General features: G+C 41.9%; 1 protein-coding gene across 1 annotated transcript in view; it reads right to left on the bottom strand.

Moving 5' to 3' along the window:
- The window catches only part of AFF2 (ALF transcription elongation factor 2), a 340,517-nt gene that overhangs the window by 104,484 nt on the left and 209,576 nt on the right, over positions 1-26,457 (bottom strand). Inside the window, exons 5-7 of the mRNA XM_058196752.1 lie at positions 18,350-18,442; positions 16,789-16,825; positions 15,775-15,826 (exon numbers count right to left, since the gene is read on the bottom strand). Coding sequence (XP_058052735.1) covers positions 15,775-15,826; positions 16,789-16,825; positions 18,350-18,442 — 182 coding nt within the window. The remainder of the gene's footprint in view (positions 1-15,774; positions 15,827-16,788; positions 16,826-18,349; positions 18,443-26,457) is intronic.

Raw genomic sequence — 26,457 nt, 5'->3', positions numbered from 1 at the left:
TTCTCTTCATTAGACTACCCATGCTGAGTTCTTAACAGAATAACAGAGTTGGAAGGGACCTTGGAGGTCATCTAGTCCAACCCCCCACCCCACCCAAGCAGGAGACCCTTACACTATTTCTGACTGATGGCAGTCTGCTCTCTTCTTGAAAGCCTCCAGTCATGAAGCTCCCACAATTTCTGAAAACAACTTCTGTTCCATTGGTTGATTGTTCTCACTGTCAGAAAGTTCCTCCTCATTTCTAGGTTGAACCTCTCCTTGGTCAGTTTCCATCCATTCTTCCTTGTCCGGCCTTCAGGTGCTTTGGAAAACAGCTTGACCCCCTCCTCTCTGTGGCAGCCCTTCAAATATTGGAAGGCTGCTATCTTGTCTGCCCTGGTCCTTCTCTTCATTAGACTAGCCATGCCCAGTTCCTGCAATGGTTCTTCATATGTTTCAGTCTCCAGTCCCCTAATCCTCCTGGTTGCTCTCCTTGGCACTTTTTCTAGAATCTCAACATCTTTTTTATAGTGTGTTGACCAAAGTGGGCTGGCTTAAATGTAGATTTTCCCAACTGGAAACTGGTAAACTGAGTTGAGACACCAGGCAACTGTTTAAGATATTTCAAGAATGTTATGCTGACATTGCATAATGTTTATGCTAATAATGGGGATTATTGTGCATGTGTATGGGAGGGAGAGAGAGAGAGAGGGAGGGAGGGAGGGAGGGAGAGAGAAGAAGACATCAATTTCACCAGTTTAATTGTTTAGGAAATCTCTTGAACTCAGCACTTTGTTGACACTGGCCAGTCTCAAAGGATACTTCTACCACCAGACATCCAGTCAATCAATGAACATCCTAGGGAAGTTGAACTGAGAAAACAGCTGGATAGACAGATGGACAGACATAAGAGATCTAGTGTTGACTGTCATCTTGGTGGCCATATTGGTTGGCAATGTCCCTACCATTCTAGATGAGGTCTGCTCCCAATGTTTCTTGAAGACTGGTCTTCTGATAGTTCTACAATTACTTCCAACTTTTCATGATCTGACGAACATTATTTGGCGTGTGATAATTCAGGGGTCACTAACCTTGGCAACTCTAAGACTTGTCGACTCCAACTCCCAGAATTCCTCAACCAGCCATTGAGGAAATCTGGGAGTTGAAATCCAGAAGTCTTAAAGTCGCCAAGATTGAACATGCCTGGTCTCATTGCTTCATTGTGGTTTCATAAGCTCATATTTATCAAGGAAAGCACGTTTCCCACTTTCTCTTCTCTCAGCCTCATTTTCAATTATCTTTTCCCCCCCCAAGGATCAGAATCCTCTCACCTTTGCATGATGGATCCAGAATATTTAGCTTGAGCTTCACCTCCAGGGAGTACTTCCTGGTTTTATTTCCTGAGTCTGAATGGTTTCTTTTCTTTCTTTGCAGGCCAAGCTATTTGCTGCCATTTTCACAAGCACCACTGTTTAGCGGCATTGATTTTTCTTCAGCTTTTCCGAATGGTTCAGCTTTCGCAGTGGAAGCGAAGATACGGAGTATTAAATTGGAGACTTTCTCTCTGTTAAGCAAACAGTCGGCTATTGAAAGAGACTGTCTAGTTCATAAAACACTTAGGGATGGTTGTCAACAATGATCTTCAACAACTAGGTCAGTGGGATCATGTACTACAACTTAGCATTTTCAGGCAAACAATTAGGAGCCTGACACCCAACAATCTCTGAATGCTTTCTGTGTCACTTCTGACCTTGCGCTCTAATCAGAGCCAAGTGATGGGATTAAACACCATTTCTATTTATCCACACAGCTCACAACATGGAAGACTATCACACTGCAGGAATTAAAACAGCCGCTATATTCAGTGGCCCAAATCTACTTAGAATGGCAGTTGACATTACCCAATGGTGGCAAGCGTACTTTTACTTGGTAAGTTCCATACAAGACTTGGTTGACAAAATCGGAAAGGAAGAGGTGATAAGCCACCTCCGAAAACCAAGGGAAATCATCAAAACCATAAAAAAGCGAAAGTTAGAATATTTTGGACATGTGCGATGAGACACCACAGATTCTTCACTTAATCCTCCAAGGAAAGATTGAAGGCAAACAAGGTCCAGGCAGAAGAAGAACATCATGGCTTCAAAATCTGAGGGACTGGTTTGGATAAAACTAAACAGCACTTTTTCATGCGGCTCTTGATAAAAATAGGATTGACAACATGATCGACAACACCCGATGATGGATATGGCACAAGACTTGATTATCTTCCCCACAACAACCCTGTGAGGTAAGTTGGGTGGAGAATGACTAGACCGAAATCTGCCTGGGAGCTTCCATAGTTGGGTGTGAACCTGAGTCTACCCACTTCTAGTCTGACATTAAACCATCAAACAGAACCATTTGATCATGGTGGAAGTCTTTAAGAACATCTGCAAATCTATAGCCAGCTTTCTTGGTACCAACAGAAGACACTTGCATTGCAAAACCTGATGACCCAGTAAGCTTTTATGAAGATGCCATCTATATTCCTGAATGATCAAGAAGAATCTGAGAATCAAGTTCTACATTCTACCGAGGAATTATTGAGTCTGTCATCTGTAGCTCTGTAACTGTCTGGTTCGGTTCTGCAACCCAACAAGACAGACACAGACTTTAGAGGATAATTAGAGCTGCAGAAAAAATAATTGCTACCAACCTGCCTTCCATTGAGGACCTGTATACTGCACGAGTCAAAAAGAGGGCTGTGAAAATATTTACAGACCCCTCACAACCTGGACATAAACTGTTTCAACTCCTACCCTCAAAACGATGCTATAGAGCACTGCACACCAGAACAACTAGGCACAAGGACAGTTTTTTCCCCGAACGCCATCATTCTGCTAAACAAATAATTCCTCAACCAGCCATTGAGGAAATCTGGGAGTTGAAATCCAGAAGTCTTAAAGTCGCCAAGATTGAACATGCCTGGTCTCATTGCTTCATTGTGGTTTCATAAGCTCATATTTATCAAGGAAAGCACGTTTCCCACTTTCTCTTCTCTCAGCCTCATTTTCAATTATCTTTTCCCCCCCCAAGGATCAGAATCCTCTCACCTTTGCATGATGGATCCAGAATATTTAGCTTGAGCTTCACCTCCAGGGAGTACTTCCTGGTTTTATTTCCTGAGTCTGAATGGTTTCTTTTCTTTCTTTGCAGGCCAAGCTATTTGCTGCCATTTTCACAAGCACCACTGTTTAGCGGCATTGATTTTTCTTCAGCTTTTCCGAATGGTTCAGCTTTCGCAGTGGAAGCGAAGATACGGAGTATTAAATTGGAGAGTTTCTCTGTTAAGCAAACAGTCGGCTATTGAAAGAGACTGTCTAGTTCATAAAACACTTAGGGATGGTTGTCAACAATGATCTTCAACAACTAGGTCAGTGGGATCATGTACTACAACTTAGCATTTTCAGGCAAACAATTAGGAGCCTGACACCCAACAATCTCTGAATGCTTTCTGTGTCACTTCTGACCTTGCGCTCTAATCAGAGCCAAGTGATGGGATTAAACACCATTTCTATTTATCCACACAGCTCACAACATGGAAGACTATCACACTGCAGGAATTAAAACAGCCGCTATATTCAGTGGCCCAAATCTACTTAGAATGGCAGTTGACATTACCCAATGGTGGCAAGCGTACTTTTACTTGGTAAGTTCCATACAAGACTTGGTTGACAAAATCGGAAAGGAAGAGGTGATAAGCCACCTCCGAAAACCAAGGGAAATCATCAAAACCATAAAAAAGCGAAAGTTAGAATATTTTGGACATGTGCGATGAGACACCACAGATTCTTCACTTAATCCTCCAAGGAAAGATTGAAGGCAAACAAGGTCCAGGCAGAAGAAGAACATCATGGCTTCAAAATCTGAGGGACTGGTTTGGATAAAACTAAACAGCACTTTTTCATGCGGCTCTTGATAAAAATAGGATTGACAACATGATCGACAACACCCGATGATGGATATGGCACAAGACTTGATTATCTTCCCCACAACAACCCTGTGAGGTAAGTTGGGTGGAGAATGACTAGACCGAAATCTGCCTGGGAGCTTCCATAGTTGGGTGTGAACCTGAGTCTACCCACTTCTAGTCTGACATTAAACCATCAAACAGAACCATTTGATCATGGTGGAAGTCTTTAAGAACATCTGCAAATCTATAGCCAGCTTTCTTGGTACCAACAGAAGACACTTGCATTGCAAAACCTGATGACCCAGTAAGCTTTTATGAAGATGCCATCTATATTCCTGAATGATCAAGAAGAATCTGAGAATCAAGTTCTACATTCTACCGAGGAATTATTGAGTCTGTCATCTGTAGCTCTGTAACTGTCTGGTTCGGTTCTGCAACCCAACAAGACAGACACAGACTTTAGAGGATAATTAGAGCTGCAGAAAAAATAATTGCTACCAACCTGCCTTCCATTGAGGACCTGTATACTGCACGAGTCAAAAAGAGGGCTGTGAAAATATTTACAGACCCCTCACAACCTGGACATAAACTGTTTCAACTCCTACCCTCAAAACGATGCTATAGAGCACTGCACACCAGAACAACTAGGCACAAGGACAGTTTTTTCCCCGAACGCCATCATTCTGCTAAACAAATAATTCCCTCAACACTGTCAAACTATTTACTAAGTCTGCACTACTATTAGACTTCTCATCGTTCCCATCTCCTTCCACTTATGACTGTATGACTGTAACTTTGCTGGTATCCTTAAGATTTATATTGACTGTTTCCCTATGACTATCATTAAGTGTTGTACCTTATGATTCTTGACGAATGTATCTTTTCTTTTATGTACACTGACAGCCTATGCACCAAGACAAATTCCTTGTGTGTCCAATGACACTTGGCCAATAAAGAATTCTATTCTATTGTATTCTATCCCGACTGACGAGAAAGTGATTAGGAAAATATTAGAACGTGCAGAAAGGAATAGATTAACACTTGCAATTAAAGAGAAGGAACAAACTGAATATTATATGACATGGGAATTATTTTATTGATGGTTAGAGAATAAAAATGGAAGTTAGGAACATTTCAAATAAGTGAAATGTAGAAAATGTGTTAAGATAGAGATGTAAACAATATTATTATTATTATTATGACTATTAGGATTATCACATTTAATATTATTATTACATTCTTATTGGAAGAGATGTTAAGATGGAAAAATGAACATATTTATTACGCTTAATATTATTACTGTAAGATCAGAGAATTACTATCAATGTAATGAATACTGTTGTAAATTTTGATTGTTATTGCACAGAAGTATTTGTACCCAGACGATACACTGTTTAATGGAAGGTGGAATGTTCATATTAAAAAAATAAAAAATTATAAATAAAAGAAAATGAAAAAAAACCCCACAGATCTCCTTTAAGGTGCTGGTCTTTTAACTCAAGTACTAACTGAGTTTTAGGAATCGCACCAGTGTGGTTTCCCTTTCATATGTGCATTTCATGCATACCCTAGGAATGTGATTGCGAACCTATGACATGCATGCCATAGGCAGCACGCGAAGCCATATCACTGGGCACGTGAGCTCAGTTCCAGCATGATCCGTGCATCCGGCGTGATTGTCGGGCCTTCAGGGCCCACAGGAAATAGGCTGTTTCCAGCCTCTGTAGGGCCTCTGGGGTGTGGGAGGCCCTTTTCGCCCTCCCTAGGATCCTAGAAAGGCTCTGGAGCCTGGAGAGAGCGAAAAATGGGCCTATTGGGCCCTCCATGCCAAAAGCCGGGGGAGGGCGGGGGGTCTCACACGCATGCACGGGGTGGTGGTGGGGCACATAGAATTATGGGTGCGGGCACACGCACACACAACCCCCTTGCAGTTCCCCCGCTTTTGGCACGTGATGGCAAAAGGGTTATCCATCACTGTTCTATCATATGTGGTGGGAATGTCCAAAGGCAAAAAAATATTGGAATCTAATAAAGAGTTGGTTGGAAGAAATTTTGGTAATAAATATAGAAGTCAAACCGGAAATTTTCCTTTGGGAAATTACAGAGGGTAAATACAAGAAAGACATAAAACATCTAAAATGTTGGATAACCATTTGTCTGAAATGGTGTAGGGTTTCCTGCCTGGGCAGGGGGTTGGACTAGAAGACCTCCAAGGTCCCTTCCAACTCTGTTATTATTATATTATTATAAATCTATTACTGCATATACTTAACAGCGGCATGGATAGCTTTTGCTCAGAAGTGGAAAGACAAAGTTACCCCAACCGAAGAGGAAATACTACTAAAAATTTTCAACTGTGCAGAAATGGATAGACTCACCTTGTAACTCAAGGATAAAAGCAAAACATTGTACTATAAAATCTGGGTAAAATTCTATGAATGGTTAGATAAAAGGAGGACAGCCGAGACAAATGTGTAGTGTTAGACTAGAAATATATATACGTTATTATAAATAAATGGCATGTGAATTGTATAGATAGGTATAGATATGTATAGATATGTATAACTGTATAGAAATAAGGTATAAATAATAATAATAATAATAATAATAATAATAATAATAATAATAATAATAATAATAATAATAATTTTATGTGCATAACGTATAAGATTCAAGAAATATATTATTAGATCATTCGTTTATTATGTATTAGTTTAAAGTGTTGGAAGATGCTTGGAACCAGTGACGTCATACTGTTTCAACTCCTACCCTCAAAACGACGCTATAGAGCACTGCACACCAGAACAACTAGACACAAGAACAGTTTTTTCCCGAAGGCCATCACTCTGCTAAACAAATAATTCCATCAACACTGTCAGACTATTTACTGAATCTGCGCTACTATTAATCGTTTCATAGTTCCCATCACCAATCTCTTTCCACTTATGACTGTATGACTATAACTTGTTGCTGGCAATCCTTATGATTTATATTGATATATTGACCATCATTTGTGTTGTAAATGTTGTACCTTGATGAACGTATCTTTTCTTTTATGTACACTGAGAGCATATGCACCAAGACAAATTCCTTGTGTGTTCAATCACACTTGGCCAATAAAAATTCTATTCTATTCTATATCTATGTCCAATGTTTTTAATTTTGAATTATTAATAACAAACTTTTTTAAAAAAATTAAAAAACTCTCAACTCTGGATGATTTCATAGCCCCATCCACACAGTACGGAAGTAGATTACTTCAATCTTCTGGCCCTTCTTAGCTTCTGAGTCCAATAAAGACCAACCTACTGCACAATCTGCAAAGACAACCTTAGCTGTCAACTTAAAATCTGCCCCCTTTGAGTATTACTTACTTTTAGAGGAGTGTCATTCTTGGACATCTTTCAGATTCCCTCTGTCTCTTTAAATCATCCAGACAGCTCCTCCTCCAGCTGATGACATCATAATAATGTCAACAGTTAGCAAACTACAGAAGACTGTCTCTTTTCAGATGGTTATGGTCTTTATTCTACAGAGGAATTATTGAGTCTGTCATCTGCACCTCTATAACTGTCTGGTTTGGTTCTGCAACCCAACAAGACAGACACAGACTTCAGAGGATCATCAGAACTGCAGAAAAAACCATGGCTACCAACCTGCCTTCCATTGAGGACCTGTATACTGAATGAAAAGAGGGCTGGGAAAATATTTACAGATCCCTCATATCCTGGACATAAACTGTTTCAACTCCTACCCTCAGAACAATGCTATAGAGCACTGCACACCAGAACAACTAGACACAAGGACAGTTTCTTCCCGAACATCATCACTCTGCCAAACAAATAATTCCCTCAACACTGTCAAACTATTTACCAAATCTCAAACTTTTGCACTACTGAAGAATAGCCTGATCATGTGAAGACTTAATTCAATCCAACTAGATCCTAATGCGAAGATCTTGAGCCATGATGGCAAACCTATGGCATATGTGCCACAGGTGGCACATGTAGCCATATCAGTGGGCACACGAGCTCAGCTCTGGCCTCTCTAGGAATCTCTGGAGGCTGGGAACAGCAAAAAATGTCACTTGCTGTCCAACCAGAAATTAGGAAACGGGCCATTTTTGGCCTCCAGAGTGCCTCTTGGGGGGGGGGAAGGCAGTTTTCACCCTCCCCAGACTCATAGAGAGGCTTTGGAGTCAGCTAAGAGAGAAAAACGTGCCTATTGGGCCATCGCGTGCCAGGAATGGGGGGAGAGCAGGGGGATCACATGCATATGAGCGAGGCGGGGCACATAGAATTATGGGTAATTCACCCCCCTTCCTGTCACGCGATGGCAAAAAGGTTAGCCGTCACTGCTCTAGAGCCATACATCAGAACTGAACAACTAGGGGCCTCAGATGCATTAAACCACATTTGTTGCCTGTGAAATCCCATCACATTTCGGTCCTGATTTCATCATGTTTAGATATGGAAGGCAACCCCCTCTACATGCTTCAAAGACGAAGAATGGTCCTTCAGAGTTCTCTAACCCGCCATGACGTAATGCAGCCACACTTTCAATAAATGTTAACTCTCCAGCCATGTTTCCGTGGTTCAACTTTGTTGCTTTCACCTCACCGAGTCTTTTTTTTATTATTTTTGAATCCCTTAAATTGAGCTGGGGCTGATTTGAATTTCATGCTACAGAACTCTTTCTTTCTGTTTGGAACCACAGCCGTTTTCACTTAAAAACTAACCTAACCAAGATATAATCTTCTTTTGTTCTTTCCTTTCTTCCTTTCTTCTTCCTTTTTCCTTCCTTCCCCCCGCTCTTTTTTTTTTCTTTTCAAAGTAACGGAGGAAAGCAGATTATTTCAATTAACAATCTGTCTGTGACAATTGTAAGCAATGTTTCTTCAGAGTTCGAAGTTGTAATTGTAGTTTTATATTTCTTTCCGGCACGGTGTCAGAATTTCATTTTCAAGGCATTATTGCCGAGGTAGCTTTTTAGCATTTTGAGCTAGTATTAAAAACCAAGGTAATAAAGAGCATCCGTTCCTCTTTAATATTAGAACAAAGGCCCCTCTAGACACAATTAAGATATCCGGAACATAAAAAGAACCGATAAAAAATTCCTGAAGATTCTCCGATATATGATTTGGATAGATTGAGCATGGGTATACATTTTTGTTGGGGGGAAAAATAGAATAGAATAGAATAGAATTTATTGGCCAAGTGTGATTGGACACACAAGGAATTTGTCCTCTCAGTGTATATAAAAGAAAAAGAAAATACCTTCATCAAAGGTACAACATTTACAACACAAATGATGGTCATAGATTGCAATTTAACCCTTAATGATAGCAACGAAAAGTTACAGTCATACAGTCATAAGTGGAAAGAGATTGGTGATGGGAACTATGAAACGATTAATAGTAGTGCAGATTCAGTAAATAGTCTGACAGTGTTGAGGGAATTATTTGTTTAGCAGAGTGATGGCCTTCGAGAAAAAACTGTTCTTGTGTCTAGTTGTTCTGGTGTGCAGAGCCCTATAACTATGTTTTGAGGGTAGGAGTTGAAACAGTTTATGTCCAGGATGTGAGGGATCTGTAAATATTTTCACGGCTCTCTTATTGATTCGTGCAGTATACAGGTCCTCAATGGAAGGCAGGTTGGTAGCAATTATTTTTTCTGCAGTTCTAATTATCCTCTGAAGTCTGTGTCTTTCTTGTTGGGTTGCAGAACCAAACCAGACAGTTATAGAGGTGCAAATGACAGACTCAATAATTCCTCTGTAGAACTGGATCAGCAGCTCCTTGGGCAGTTTGAGCTTTCTGAGTTGGCAGAAAGAACAGTCTTTGTTGTCCTTTTTTGATGAAGGGCATAGTTTAAACAGGAGTGTGATTTAATCATGAAGCTATGCATTATTTTTCTCTCTCTAGGATTTCCCCCCCTCCTCCTTTAACTCCTTCCTCTCTTCCACACCCTATACAGGAAGTAAGTTTGAAATCGGATTAATGGGAAGGACTTGGTTGAAGTTTATATCAGGTACGATTCTGCAATGCTTCAGATTCAAAGGCTAAAAAAACTTGCATCACATGTAGAGCATACTTTAGCAACTTCTCAAATCAAATATATGTTTTCCTTGGACTGTGTCACAATTATGAAAAGCAGGGACTTAACCTTGGGAAAAGATCCCCTAACATCTCACATCCCATAATACAGTTCCCGGGCCTTCATACAGATCAAAGTGCAAAACATTCATAATTTTCCAGTTGACCATCTTGATTAATTCTCCAGCCAGGTGGCCTTCAGATACCTTAATTCCTTTTAGTATTTAGCCATGAGGTCAGTTGGGGAATTCTGACAGCCCTTCCAGGTAAACCAGATAGGAAGCATGATCAGATGAGCTAATTTTACTTTATTGTTAAGCTTACATGAACAGAATTTTTGCAGGTCTAAAAATACAGTTCATCTGCCGTCACTTTTAACTGCCTGATATGTTAGGACAGAGCCTTCTTAAATTTCTTTCTTTGCCTGTTAAGTATTTGTGGGCTCCTTCTATCTTTATTGGAAAGGGAGATGGTGGCTCAGTGGCTAAGACACTGAGCTAGTCGATTGAAAGGTCGGCAATTCAGCGGTTTGAATCCCTAGTGTTGCGTAACGGGGTGAGCTCCTGTTACTTGTCCCAGCTTCTGCCAACCAAGCAGTTCGAAAGCACATTAAAAAATGCAAGTAGAAAAATAGGGACCACCTTTGGTGGGAAGGTAACAGCCTTCCACATGCCTTTGGCGTTGAGTCATGCCGGCCACATGACCACGAAGATGTCTTTGGACAGCCCTGGCTCTTCGGCTTTGAAACGGAGATGAGCACTGCCCCCTAGAGTCGGGAATGACTCTATATAACCGAATTAAATCCCCCCCCCTTGTCACACAACTGTTTAAAGTAATTTATAAACATCCTGAGAACAAGCCATTTATTAGGTGAGGCTAGCAAATATTTTATTTTGATGGGAAAGTTTAAAAGTGAGTGAGCCACTAAATAATGAAAACAAATTAAGAGACTCATTTGGAAATTAGTTTGAGGAATGGTCTTCATCTGCTGAGCACATTGATCTTAATTATTTGTCTTCAATAAATATTGCCTAAGCTGCTTATTAATATTATACTTGCACTGGTGAACTTATTCTGGGCAATGGGTGTATATTTATGAAGTAAAAATATATCTTTCAGGAATTCTAAGGAGACCATCTCTGGAGATACATAGCTACTGCCCTCAGCAGCCATTTTAACAGATATCACAGAATAACAGAGTTGGAAGGGACCTTGGAGGCCTTCTAGTCCAACCCTCAAAGCCTTTGCCATTTCAAACAAATGATTGTCCAATCTCTTTTTAAAAGCCTCCAGTGATGAGCAGCCACAGTTTCTGGAGGCAAGTTGTTCCCCTGATTAATTGTTTGTCAGGACATTTCTTCTTAGGTTGGTTCTCTCCTTGATTTTCCTCACCACCCCTTTGTGAGGGCATCCTCTTTCCTCATGAAAACCCAACAAATCTAGGATCAGACCAGGGGTGGGCTGCTGGGGGTTCGCAGGGGTTCGGGAGAAACTCTAGCTAAGATTCTGCGCAGTTCGGAGAACCCCCAAATCTCACTCCTGGCTGGCTCTGCCCACCCCACCACTCCCAAGAGTCCCCACATGGCCCGTTTTGGATGCGGTAAGTGCAGAGCCTCGGCGAGGGCAAAAAACCTACCAGAGGGCCTACCAGAAGTTCGGGAATTCCAGAGGGTCTCCAGAGCCTGGGGAGGCCGTTTTTGCCCTCCTGGAAGCTCAAGAAAAGCCTCCAGAGCCTGGGGAGGGCAAAAATGCCCCCCCTCCACCCTAGTGCAGGAGGCCGACTAGGCCACGCCCACCCAGCAACCAGGCAGAGAACCCCTTGCTAAAATTTTTGAAGCCCACTCCTGGATCAGACACCAAATCTGTGAGAATTTCATACACTGAATTTCATATCTGGTCTGATAGGTGGCCTTGAGAATAAATTTCAAGAAAACAGAAGTACGTGAGAACAGTCGCACTGGGGACTTCAGCTGACGGATTCTTGTTCAGGGTCTGGTTTCATATTTCATCATTTTTTTTCAGCTTAAAACCCAATCAAATAAATCACCACATGAAAAGCAGGTTTTTACAGAGGGTCCTTTTGAAGGCATCCCCCTTTACGTATCGGCAACTTTTCTTGTTAGCTTTGAAGACAAGAGGTAGACTATGAACAGCTTCCAACGGCATCCTACAGATCCTAACGCCAGGAGACTACGACGTGACACGTCTCTCATAAAACCGCTTTAATAACGATAATACATCTCTAATAAAAAAGGAGACATTTTATATTCCTTTGGTTATTTCCGGTGACAAACAGCACGGAGGTCAGTAAGAAGAAAAAGTTTGATGCTCAGAGGCTTAAAAGGGAATTCAAATGCCACTCCTGGCTAAATTTGCCACGTTTAATGTTCCTTGTTAACTTTCAGGCTACATTTTGCTTTGTATGTTCGAAATGGCGTTATTGATTGTTTGTCACATTATCCGATATGAAAAGCGCAGAATGAAAAACCCTCTTGATGCCTCCTGATGGCTTTTCAGAAGGAGATCCTGTCAAAGCATTTGGGAAAAAAAAATGAATTACCTTTAATTCGACTCATAAAGACACTGCCAATTTTTATTGTTGTTGTGGTTGCTTTGGTGGCTTTGTTTTAATTTCAAGGCTTCCGAACAGAACAGAACAGAACAAGAAAGTAAAGAATGGAATGGAATGGAATGGAATGGAATGGAATAGAATAGAATAGAATAGAATAGAATAGAATAGAATAGAATAGAATTCTTTATTGGCCAAGTGTGATTGGACACACAAGGAATTTGTCTTGATGCAGATACTCTCAGTCTATAATCCGTTCTGACATGGTGAAGGAGCTCCACAAAGAAATGATGACATCGCCTTCAAGATCTTGAAGTGTGTTCTCATTTTTCCAACAGGCTTTCCCACAAGTATACTCAATCTTCAGGGTTGAGAATCTAGTTATAATTCCCTTTAGTGGGAATTTTTCTCATCCTTGGTTGGTTAGAGCCTTACCAACCAATACATTTCCCTCCACATTTTTGGAAGTTGTTGGGCATTTCATTGTTGTAAACTGCCCAGGGTGGTAAATACATCTGTAGTAAATCCATAATCAGTAAATAAAAGGTGGTGATTGTAGAAATACGAAGCCAAGATCAGAACTGAAAAAAAAAATACTCTCATAGCATCTTTCTTGTATCAAGCCCAACTAAGCCACCCATTAGCTATAAGGATCTAAAATCATCTCGCCCTCCTCCTCCTCCTCCTCCTCCTCCTCCTCCTCCTCCTCCTCTTCCTCCTCCTCTCTTCCTCTTCCTCTCCTCCCCTCCTCCTCCTCCTCCCCTCCTCCTCCTCCTCCCTAAATTTTCTAAACTAAAGAAGAATGGAGGATGCCCAGCAAATAAATGGGATTTTATGAGTACAGCACTGAGCAGTAACTTTCCATCACACCATCCAGATGTTAGGCAGCTACATGGGCCAGTCACATCCATCAAAGTCACATCAAAAGCACAGCTCCCAATAAGCTGGGCAGCTGAATTGAACAAGGCATGGTTTCCAACCTCAATACATTCAGTTCCTCAGCAGACATTTTCTGAAACTGCCCAAACAATTCATCACCAGAATAAAGAGAAGTTTAAAAAAAAAAGATATTTCTTGGATGCTGGAAATAAGAACAGGTCTATATTTTGGCTTTGGCTACCTAAATCTTGTACTAGGTAAAGGTAAAGGTTCCCCTCAGAAATATGTGCTAGTCATTCCCAACTCTAGGGGGCGGTGCTCATCTCCATTTCAAAGCCGAAGAGCCAGCGCTGTCCGAAGACGTCTCCATGGTCATGTGGCCGCCATGACTCAACGCCAAAGGCGCACGCAACACTGTTGCCTTCCCACCAAAGGTGGTTCCTATTTTTTAAAAATAATTTTTATTAAACAGTTTGTCTTTAAAAACAACACAATAAACAATCACGCGTGTATAGAAACAAGACATGTCAAGGCATAATGTATTAAATATTACATAACATTAATGGTAATTTTACAGCATTTCGTACTGACTTATGTATTTTGCTTTTGTATATTTACATCTCTTTATTTAATGTTGTTCAGTTACTTTAAGTTTCATCAATATTAAGTTAAACATTTCTTGTTCTCATTTCTATTTTCGAGCAAAATGTACATTTTATTCCATATTTCATAATATTCCAAATCCTCTCTCTCTTTCAACTCCATAGTCATTTTATCCATCTCTGCGCATTCTAGAATTTTCCTAATTACTATTTCGTCTGAGGGTACATTTTTTTGTTTTCATTTTTTTGCGATTGTGATTCTTGCTGCGGTAAGTATGTGCAATATAATGTATTCAAGGTTTTTTGTTCATTTTTGGGTCCAGTATTCCTAATAAAAAACAATTCAGGTTTCAAATCTATTTTTTTGCTTCATAATTTCTTCCCTATTTTTCTACTTGCATTTTTTTTTAACCTGCTTTCAAACTGCTAGGTTGGCAGAAGCTGGGACAAGGAACGGGAGCTCACCCCGTTAGGCGACGCTAGGGACTCGAACCGCCGAACTGCCAGCCTTTCGATCAACAAGCTCAGCCTATTAGCCACTGAGCCACCGCGTCCCTTTTAAAATCTTGTATAAGATTATATTCTTATTTAAATTGGTGGGTGGGTGTGGGTTCGCAATTGATACCAAGTGCTGTGAAATTTACTACCTGGAAGGCGGCAAGGTGCCAAGCCCATTAAATAAAATAAGTATCCATAACTCTCTGCGAGGCAACACAATGTGTTTCTTTGTGACACGGCGTCATGGTGCAACAGGGAAAGTCAGAAAGACACCTTGAATCCCCGACCAAGCTTCCCTTCAAGCCAGATATTCTTCTCCCACCCCCACCGCAAATCAGTATTTCTTTTGTAAAACAAGGCAAAATAGAAATGACAGGGGGAGCTTTATTTCCTTCTTGTTGACTCCTAGTCTACCTATCAAAAAACATTAACACAAATGGATGGAGTCTGTCTGCTCAAACCTACAATCCCAGAACATCCCCATCGCCGGAAGCAATAAATGATTGACATTCTAAGGCTATGCTTTGGGTTCCCTTGACATGCCGGAGAATTCTCCAATACAAGGCAGTTTTAAGACAGGTAACAACGAGAAGGAAGGAATCAGACTTCTGCCCTCAGGCAGACCCAGTAGGCCAAAAAGGGAGAAAAATAATAAAATAAAAGTCTGGTAAGCTACAGAAATCGTGAAGAGATGGAATCACGGTCCTGTCAGAGGATTCTTAAGCTGCGGCAAGATTCTGTCTTTCTTTCACCAAACACCTGAATGTCCTTCCGCCCATCGGTACTATCCAGGGGTGGGCTGCTGGGAGTTCGCACGGGTTCGGGAGAACCTCTAGCTAAGAATCTGAATCCAGATTCCCCTGGTCTTAACCAGAGGTAGGTTTCGCATAATTTTATCACCGATTCGCCACACACTGAAAATGTGAGCATGCATGCACGGGGCCTTCTGTGCATGTACTTTGCTCGTGCGCGCGGCTTGCACACATGCACGCGGCTTAGAAAACGTGGCTAAATAGGATGACATAGTGCCAGGGCGGTGTGGGTAGGGCAGGCCACCACTACCAGTTCTCACGAACCGGCCTGAACCGATTTGAACCGGCTGAATACCACCATTGGTTTTAACCCAGACCAAACGATGGTAGACGCATATCAATTTCATCCTGAAAATGTATCGAGTTGTAACTAAAGAGAAAATACTTACGATTTCTGTGGCACAGATTTGGTTGCAACTTTATTGGTAGGCTCGTTCCATTCTGAAAATAAATGAAATAAAAGTCACATCCATTGCCTTAGGTTTCGCAGCAACGGCGTGTCACCCCGCAATCTCTCTCAAAACAAGCCCTAATGTGACAAAGCATCACAGGTACCCCTCGAATGACGGCCAAAATTGATCCAAAGCTGCTACTGCTAAACGAGACAAGTCTTCAGTGAGTTTTGCCCTGTTTTACGACCTTTCTCACCGCCGTTCTTAAGTGAGACACTGCCGGTGTTACGTTAGACACGTGGTTGTTGGTTGAATCTGGCTTCCCCGCTGACTTTCCTTGTCAGAAGGTCGCAAATGGGGAATCACGTGATCTTTGCAACCATCGTAAATATGAGCCGGTTGCCAAGCACCTGAATTTTGATCATGTGAACACGGGGATGATGCAACGGTCGTAAGATTGAAAAACGGTCATAAATCGCTTTTTCCCCCCCAGTGCTGTTGTAACTTTGAACGGTCACTAAAGGAATGGTTAAAAGTAGAGGAGCATGCAAAAGCTAACTTTTTCTGTCGGATGGAATTGAAACTTCCATCCTTTCGTTTTAATGGGATGACAGATCAAGAGACGAGTGGATGGCTTAGAGAAATTGTCCCAGGGGTGAAATCTACTTCCCTTCCCTACCAGTTTGGAAGTGCACCCCATCGTCACAACCGATTTTAGATCCTCTGTGCATGCGCAAAGCCTTCTGCGCATCCACAGAGGGTCAAAAACAGGTTACTTCCTGCTTAAAACCAGGAAGTAACAATGTCCGGGTGGGTGGGCGGAGCCTTGCGCTGCTGCCACTACCGGTTCGCCTGAACCGGAGTGAACCGGTAGCATTTCACCCCTGAGTTGTCCTCTCTCTAATCCCACCAATTGAAGATGGTGGCGGAGGTTGCAGGGGGGCTGTCCAAGCATTCTTAGAGGGCATCAAGAGGCAGTACGTTGGTTTACCTTCAGGATGGAAGACTTACTTTGTGCAGGGTATCCTGAGGTCAGATGCTGGCAATCCTACAAATGGAAACAAAGAAATGCGGACATTGTTTAAGTTAGAAAGGAGGAAGTTATCCACAGAACATGTCAGTTTAACTGCAGAATGGATACGTCAGCTAACCCACTAAAATGTTAACAATCCGATCTAAATCCAATCTCACTTCTGGATGAGCATTCAATCATTTGTCGATATCCTCCTATCCCCAAGATCTGTGCCCTTGATATTCAATGAGAACTTTGCCCATCTTGCTCACTAATCTGGCACCTGCTCTTCAGGATATCCCCAAGTAGGAAGGATCAAAGCTGAAAGCTCCAGCATCCCATCCCAAGAAATCCACCAAAGACGTCAAGATATTAGGATTCATGTCTGCTATATCTTCTGAAAGGTTAGGTCCTCACATTTTCCATAAGAGGGACATGTATTCATGACTGCTTACCGGTCTGATACTTAAACTACTGATGGGCCTGAATGGAATCTATGCTTCTGATAGAAAAAGGACAGGAAGAGAGGAACAAGAGAGGAAGGACGGGAGGGAGGGAGGGAGGGAGGGAGGGAAGAAGCAGTAGGTGGGTTGCCTCCAGTTCAGACCGGTTCTTTTGAACCGGTAGTAAAACTGGGGGCTGGCTCCAGCCACCCACCCGGATGTCGTCATAGACGATCTGTGCATGCGCAGAAGCTCGGCGCGTGCACAATCCTATTGTGAACCGGTAGTAAAGGTAAGTAGAACCCAACCCTGGGAAGAAGGAAGTGGAAGTGGAAGGAAGGTAGAAAAGAAGGAGAAAAGAAAGGAAAAGAGGGAAAGAAGGAAACAATTCAGTGGAATTCACAGATGGAATAATCTGTGCCACACAAAGGTCCTAACCGGAAGCTCCCATTCAATTCTGGAGCCGACCGGAAGTCCGGTTCCCCCATCAGTCTCCTCCTAGCACGGTGTCCTTTTTTCCCTGCTGACCGGAAGTCCGGATCCCCCACCATAGAGTCTCTTCCTAGCGCAGCGTCCTTTTTCCTCTACCTCTCCTAACCGAAAGCCCTATCAATTGTGGAGCCAACCAGCAACAGGGAGCCGCAGCAGAGGGATGAAAGAGCTACATGCGGCTCCAGAGCTGCGGGTTGCTGACTTCTGATCTGGTGGAATAGGTAGATGTCCACCAGGAGAGACATTCCTACAAATAACTTGTCCCCATTCCATGCAGGGCTTCCAAGGTGAGAACCAGCATGTTCAACTACACCTGGATGGAAACTGGTACAGCAACAGGGTAACCCAAATACACGGTATAATGAAGGGGCACCCAAAACTGCACAAGGGGCTGCATTCTGGACCATGTTGTAATGGTCTTCAGAGGTAGCCCCATGAGCTGCATATCTCAACATCCTTCAATCATGTATCCTTTAGGTAGGTTGGGGGACTACAAAACATCACCGATGGCCTTGCTTTGCTCCGAGAGAATGCTGGGAACTCTAGCCCCGATATCGCAATGTGCTACATTGTGATTTCACACCTCTGAACAAATACGTATTTGCAAGCCTGCTCTTCAACCTACCTGGGCCTTGCTTGGGATAGTAAATTTGTTCTGTTCCGCTTTGCCGGGAGTGTGGATAGCAGTGAGAGGCGGAGGCCATGAATGGGTCATTTCCTAGCAACAAAGGAAACAAAACATAGGAGTATATTTTCAAGTCAAGGACAAGCCATGTTCTTTCCAATGGCTTTTCCATTTAAGCATCCTCAAAATCTCACTGGGGTGGGGGGGAGGGACTCATGTCATGAGGCTAAGTCATACAATTGTTTGGGTTTGGTGCCATCTCTTGTGTGAACACAGCTACTGTGATTTGTAAATGAGGCTACAGATTAACGGAGTTGGAAGGGACCTTGAAGGTCATCTAGTCCAACCCCCTCCACCCAAGCAGGAGACCCTACACCATTTGGGTACAGATAGCAGTCCAGTCTCTTCTTGAAAGGCCCCAATGATGAAGCTCCCACAACTTCTGAAGACAAATTCTGTTCCATGGGTTGATGGTTCTTAGTGTCAGAAAATTTCTCTCTATTTCCAGGTTGGATTTCTCCTTGATCAGTTTCCATCCATTGTTCCTTATCTGGCCTTCGGGTGCTTTGGAAATTAGCTTGACCACCTCCTCTCTGTGGCAGCCCCTCAAATAGTGGAAGACTGCTATCATATCCCCCCTAGTCCTTCTCTTCACTAGACTAGACATGTCCAGTTCCTGCAACTGTTCTTCATATATTTTAGTCCCCAGTCCCCTAATCCTCCTGGTTGCTCTTCTCTGCACTCTTTCTAGAGTCTCAACCTCTTTTTTATAGTGACCAAAACTGGATGCAGTACTCTAGGTGTGGTCTTACTAAGGCTTCGGGTATGAAAGTCTTCAAAACAACAGAGCAGAATATGATGTGTGAAATCAGTCTCTCCAGAAATGGATTGCATTTTTCAACTTGCCTGCTTTTGTGTATTTTTTATTTTATTTTTAAAAAAGAAAGAAAGACGGGAACGTTTGATTTTAGTTTCTCGGTGTATTTCTTTTGTATTTATTTGCAGGGCTTACAGGCTGTTCCCATCCACCAGCTCTGAGCGACATGTAACTCTCCCCAAGTTGCAATAGGGAGTAAACCAATGCAATCAATTTTTAAGAAGGTTACAACAGTTATGTCAATAACTCAGTCAAAGTAAAGTAACTATTTGCTTTAAAAGCGCCTATCTGGAAAGGCAAGAAAGGGCTTCATCTAAAGAAGGTATTGGCTGTCCAATACCTTCTCACACCATCATGGATTGTGAGTATAGATTGCTTCAGTCCTGTCTTTCAGCGATCGTTTGGATAGAATATGACTTTTGACCCAATCATTACATAACCTATGGATGCTGCATGCCAAGGTGATGGTGAATATATTCTTTCCTTTCTCCAAAACCACGTAACAGAGGGTCTGCCTTAATTTGATTTAATTTGGTTCTGCAACCCAACAAGACAAACATAGACTTCAGAGGATCATTAGAACTGCAGAAAAAAACATGGCTACCAACCTGCCTTCCTTCCATTGAGGACCTGTATACTGCACGAGTCAAGAAGAGGGCTGTGAAAATATTTAGACCCCTCACATCCTGGGCATAAACTGTTTCAACTTCTACCCTCAAAATGACGCTATAGGGCTCTGCACACCAGAACAACTAGACACAAGAACAGTTTTTTCCCGAAGGCCATCACTCTGCTAAACAAATATTTCCCTCAACACTGTCAAAATATTCATGAAGTCTGCATTATTGTTACTATTAATCTTCTATCTACTATTAATCCTATCACCCATCTCCTCCCACTTATGACTGTATGACTGTAACTTGTTAGTGCATCCTTACAATTTATACTGATTGTTTCCTACTATGATTTGATTGCTTATTTGTACCGTGTGACTATCATTAAGTATTGTATCTTAGAATACTTGATGAATTTATCTTTTCTTTTACGTACACTGAGAGCATAAGCACCAAAGACAAATTCCTTGTGTGTCCAATCACACTTGGCCAATAAAGAATTCTATTCTATTCTATTCTATTCTATTCTGTTCTGTTCTGTTCTGTTCTGTTCTATTTTCTATTCTATTCTATTCTATTCTATTCTATTCTATTCTATTCTATTCTATTCTATTCTATTCTATTCTATTCTATTCCATTCCATTCCATTCCATTCCATTCTTCCCCACAACATCAACTCTGTAGAATAGAATAGAATAGAATAGAATAGAATTTTTATTGGCCAAGTGTGATTGGACACACAAGGAATTTGTCTTGGTGCATATGCTCTCAGTGTACATAAAAGAAAAGATACGTTCATCAAGGTACAACAGGGAAGGTACAATAGGGAAGATGTCCTTGACAGAGATGGATGAGATAATACCAAAGCATTAAAAAATGTTAAGTCCACAACAGGCAGATAACGTTAGGAAGTGGATCAGACAGGCACCTCCCTAATTCACTTGAGTATAAGAAAGGGGAGAAAGTCTGACTCAATTTTGATTGAGCAAGATTGTGATTAGAGTCAATCTCAATGAAAGTAATTTTAGCTTTTCTATGGTTCCTATGATTTATGTTCTGGTCTACCTAGAGGGACTGAATTTGACCTTGGATCTGTTTGAATCCGACACCTTAGCCACTGTGCCATATTTCCTGTTTCTTAAAGGTTTTGAGGGCCGACCAGAATCTCAGATGACTTATTTTCTGGGATATCCCTATTTCAAGCCAAATGTCGGAAAATTGAATTTAGACCTGAAATGGTCTAGAGTTTCCTGCCTGAGCAAAGGGTTGGATTAGAAGACCTCCAAGGTCCCTTCCAACTTAGTTATTCTGTTATACTCTTAGACAGTGGTGAAATTCAATTTTTTTTTTACTACCGGTTCTGTGGGTGTGCTTGATAAGCATAGCATGGCTTGGTGGGCGTGGCAGAGGAAGGATACTGCAAAATCTCCATTCCCACCCCACTCTGGGGCCAGCCAGAAGCGACATTTGCCAGTTCTCCAAACTACTCAAAATTTCCGCTACCGGTTCGCCAGAACCTTACAGAACCTGCTGGATTTCACCCCTGATCTTAGAGTCTATGAACTTGGTAATTTTAAGACTTGTGGACCATGCTGGCTGTGGAATTCTGGGAGTTGAAGTCCACAAGTCTTAAAGTTGCCAAGTTTGGAAACCCTTGATTTAATCCAAGGCTTCATTTCAGAATACAGACCAGTGTTTCTAAATCTCTGTTAACTAATGGGGGAGGAGGGAAGTTCAGATTTCTGTATGAAGTGGTGCAGAAGAGAAAGACAGAGCTTTCAAAAACGATGATTGAGAATTTCTGACTTCGACTCAATTGTCCTCATTCCTAAAAAAACTTATAACTAAAAATTGAAACATTGTTTTAACCAACTCCATGTTTTTTCCCCCCTTAAAATTGTATTAATGAGGTATAGACGCTAAACCAATTCTGAATACTTCATTATTATTATTTTTCTTCTTCTCCACGGATGGTGTTGTCATTTTCAAAGTAGCTGTAGATGCCCTCAGGTAAAGAACGGAGAAGGATACACGCAGAAGATGCTAATGAGTGGCCAGGAAAAAAAAAAGTAGTAGTTGTGGTACAATTTGTCTCTAAGGCAGAAGAATTAATGGCTCTCAAAAGAATTGGAGAGAATTAGCAGGCAGAACAATTAATTCCACGATACTCTTGAAGGAGTGGAGAGGCAGGATGAACTTCATCCCAGAAATAAAGCGGACCAAAAAAAAAAAATGTTTGTTTGAAAGTACAAACTCATTCATCTTGAGTTTCTGGAAGAAAAGTCTCTCTTCTGTGATTTGGCCCTCGGAGCAATTTGATGAGGGAGATTGGATGAGAGATGGCAAGTGGTCCAAAGTCATCCAGGGGTTAATTTGGAAAAACAAGGTCACTTTTGAGAGACCTTTACCACTGAGATAGTCTTCTTCCCTTAAGAGGGATTACAAGGATCAATCCAGTAAGATCCACTATCTCAGGAGATCAAAATGGATCGTCGTCCATGCTCAGAAACTCTCAGCTGAAAGATGAAAGATCCACTCTTACCCTGTGGAGATTCTCAGACATTCCTAGTTGTCTCAAAGGTGCTATTTTGTTTTCTTCGAAAGACAACTGGGCCACTCTGAGAGCTGTTGAGGCCACTTGGGGTGTGTGTGTGTTAATCTGTGTCCTCAGGGTCACCTGAATCAGGGTGCAATTGATTGTGGGGTCTTCTTCTTGGAACTGCTGGAAGGGCTATGTTGGAAACTGGAGATAGGTGGTGTCTTGTTCTATCTCCAGTCCTTGCAGTTCCAAGAAGATTTCACAGCCAATTGCAGAAGATTCCGCAACCAATGCCGCACCTGTTTCAGGTGACCCTGAGGGCACAGATAACGCCCCCCCCAAGTGGCCTCAACAGCTCTCAGAGAGAGCACCAATGACCAGACGACTACAAAGAAATATAATCCTTCCATCCCTCCACCATCTTGTCAGAACTTCTCCTTCCATCCAGGGGTGGGATTCAGACGGTTCGGGACGGTTTGGGTAAACTGGTAGTTGAATTGCTGTCTGGCCCCTCCCCTCCTCTTCCAGGAGTCTCTACGCGACCCAGTTTGGCTCCCAGCTTTACAAGGCAGTTGGCAGGGAGGCCTTCTAGACCCTAAACGGGGCATGGGGAGGTGCGATGTGCCCCCCCCCCCGCAGCCTGTTTTTGCTCCCAGGGAGGATTACTAGGCCCAAAACGGGGCGTGTGGGGGCAGTGCATCCCCCCATGGCCCGTTTTTGCTTCCAGGGGGGATGCAAGAGGCGGAGTGCTGCCTGTCACAGAACCCTGGCCACGCCCACCATGGCCACACCCACCCACCCAGTCATTAGGGCAGAGAATCAGTTGTTAAATTATTTGAATCCCACCACGGCTTTTATCCCCTCACTACCTGTTGTGCCTCGTCCGCTTTCCCCGCAGCCGGGGCCTTCTTATCTGCTTCCGAACGCTGAGGAATGTCCTAGCATGCCTCCCGGCCCCAGCCCTGGCTCCATGCCCAGACAGGCTGAGGAAGAAGAAGCGCCTCCAGCCCCCAGCCCTGGCTCCATGCCCAGGCAAACGGAGCAACTAGACCCCTCCCCCTCCCCCACAGCATGTGAGCCTGAGGAAGGTCAATTATCAACAGCTGCAGACTGGAGTGACCCTCGCTTCAGGAGAATTGATAAGCGGCGTCAACAGAAGGAAGGGAGAGGCAGGCCGGGATAAGTGCTGAGTCATGGAGCCACATCCCGTGGCCTATATAAAGGATCTGCTTTCTGGCATTCTCTGAGTCAGGCAAAGTCTACCTTATCTTGCTGAAATCACTTTCTGGTCTCCTGCCTGCCTTGAGAACTTTGCTAGGACTTTGGCAGAGCTGCAGAGGCACGCCTGATTCGGATTTCCCTGACCCGGCCGTCAGCGGAGGAGTGGGACACGACACTACCCAGTCTCCACTGTCGGCACCTATCCTTCCGTCCTCCCTCCCCACTCCATCAGAACCGATGAAGCTTCTTGGATGAGAAGCGAAATGTTTGTTTTTTCCTTCCTCAAGGGGAAAAAACAACAACAACCCCAACCCAGAGTATATTTCATTCCGGAAGAGTTTCCTTCTCTAGCTCTGAGAGAAAATATCTTTGGCTTTCCTAAAAGGACTGAAGGAAAAAAACGACCTAAAAGTGCCTGTTGTTAGAATTATTCCTGAAAGCGTTTAGTTCTACTTTATGCACTAAGCCTCCAAACCCACAAACTGCTTCTTTCCAAACCTGGCAGCCAAGCTCCGAAAAAATAAAAAATAAAAAAAATAAAATAAAAATTAAACTCATGTCCCCTCAGCCATAGCAGATTAGCAGTCCATTTAGCATACGGGAGGATTCAAAATGGAATTCTCCATTTTCTCGTTGCATTCTAACTGATTTCACCTAATCCGTGACTCCTTTTCATTAAAATGGGACACTAAATTATAACAAGATCATTAAATGGATGCACAGGACTGTGTTATGGCTGAGGGAGCCATTAGATCAAGCTAAGTTTCCTCAAATTACCTGGCGCAAAGAAGAATAGGGAAATGTATTCTCCATTCTGTGAGAGGCAGTTGCCTTATCAATTCTGTTAGGTTTGGGGGGGGAAAAAAATAGAGCCACTTCCATCTTCTCTGCGAAATGGAACTAATTTTAGTAATTTGCCTCTGGTGTCTATCCACAGCAAACAGAAAGATGCATCTCCTAATAAATGAATTAATAAATTGTCATGCATTCTGCCAACAGGGCAGCAGCCACATCAATCTTCAGAGGGTCTTAAATGAATGATACAAAACCATCTTGGTTGAACAGTGGCCTTCGGTTTGCAGGCTTCCATAGTGAAACGCAAGAAAGGTGAAGCTGATTTTTGAGATTTTGAAACTGATTTTTCAAAATCAATCATTCAAGGACGATTGATATAGTTCCATGTTTCACTCTATGATAACAGAATAGAATAGAATAGAATAGAATAGAATAGAATAGAATAGAATAGAATAGAATAAAAAAGTAAAGAATGGAATGGAATGGAATGGAATGGAATGGAATGCAATGGAGTGGAGTGGAGTAGAGTAGAGTAGAATAAAATAAAAAGAATAAAATAGAGTAGAGTAGAATAAAATAAAAAGTTAGAACAATTAATCAGTGGAACGACTTGCCTGCAGAAGTTGTGAATGCTCCAACACTGGAAATTTTTAAGAAAATGTTGGATAGCCATTTTTCTGAAATGGTGTAGGGTTTCCTGCCTGGGCAGGGGGTTGGACTAGAAGACCTCCAAGGTCCCTTCCAACTCTGATATATTATTATTATTATAAAATAGAAAAGTAAAGAATAGAATAGAATAGAATAGAACAGAACAGAATAGGATAGAATAGAATAGAATAGAATAGAATAGAATAGAATAGAATAAGAAAGTAAAGAATGGACCGGACTTGACTGGACTGGACTGGACTGGACTAGAATAGACTAGACTAGACTAGACTAGAATAACTTTATTCAGCCAAGTGTTGGTCTCGTTGGGACCTCTGATTCTGGAGGGGCAGATTGCCAATTCTTCAAGCATTCTTAAAATGTGGAGTATCTACAGTCAAGATTGGAATCAATCTTTGGGGAATAACTGGGATTTTGGAATAGATGCACTTGGTCATTTTCAGTTCTGGGTCTCCAGTTCATTCTGTCATGAGTTTGGAGTTTGGGGAAATTTCTTTTTTTGGGGGGGCGGGGTGTGTGTCAAAAGGCTGGTTGAAAATGGGCCTGCTTATTGGGGTATCTGGTTGAGATAATGGAAAAATGTTGTTCCCTCAAGCTTCGAGGTTAGTTCATACTAAATTATGCTTCTTCTGGAGGAATTGATTTTATTCTTCTATGTCTCTTCTCTTCATTTAACGTGACGATTTATTTTAAAACTGGAATTTATAATAAAAAAATAAATAAAATAAAAACAGTAACAATAATAAGAGTTTTGGTATAGGGAACTGTAGAAATCTGGTCTAAATATTTGGAATTGCTGTCTAATCAGAGGTGGAAAATGTTTCCTCTTTGCTTTCTATTCTCAAAAAAAGGAAATATTATTTTTGGTTGAAACCTCTTTCCTTATGTTTTCCTGTGGTTTGAAACGTACTATTTGTTGTTCTTGGAAATCACTCCAAGAGCCCGAAAAGCAGTATTGCATGAATAAAATTTCATCTATCTCTTCCAAGTTCACATTTTTTTTAAAAAACAACAACAACACCTAAAGATGAAATATTTTCTCCCTCTAGTCAGTTCCTTTTACATACACCTGCTGGAACAACTTAATTGTGAGATATGTTATTTATACTAAGTCTAGCCTTCTACTATTCAGATGAATGGTTGTTTTGACTCTTGAGTTTTGCCAACAGGTTTTTGAGAGAAGGCAACGGAAGAATTTGAAGCAGTGGGGAAAAAAGCAGAGTTATTCTTAAAAGGAACACTGGCAAAGATCTTATATATACTAAAACATTCTATTTAAAAAATCAAGACTTGATCCCTAATTTTGACCAAGGTTGCAAATTCTATTGTGAATATTCCTGAATACGAACTTCTGCTGTCACCAATTCCCTGAAATTGGACAGAATAACAGAGTTGG

Source organism: Ahaetulla prasina, chromosome 11 (genome assembly GCF_028640845.1).
Source record: "Ahaetulla prasina isolate Xishuangbanna chromosome 11, ASM2864084v1, whole genome shotgun sequence".
In the NCBI taxonomy this organism is placed as follows: Eukaryota; Metazoa; Chordata; class Lepidosauria; order Squamata; family Colubridae; genus Ahaetulla; species Ahaetulla prasina.
The sequence above is the reverse complement of the archived record's forward strand: the minus strand, read 5'-3'. Positions and strand labels throughout refer to the sequence as shown.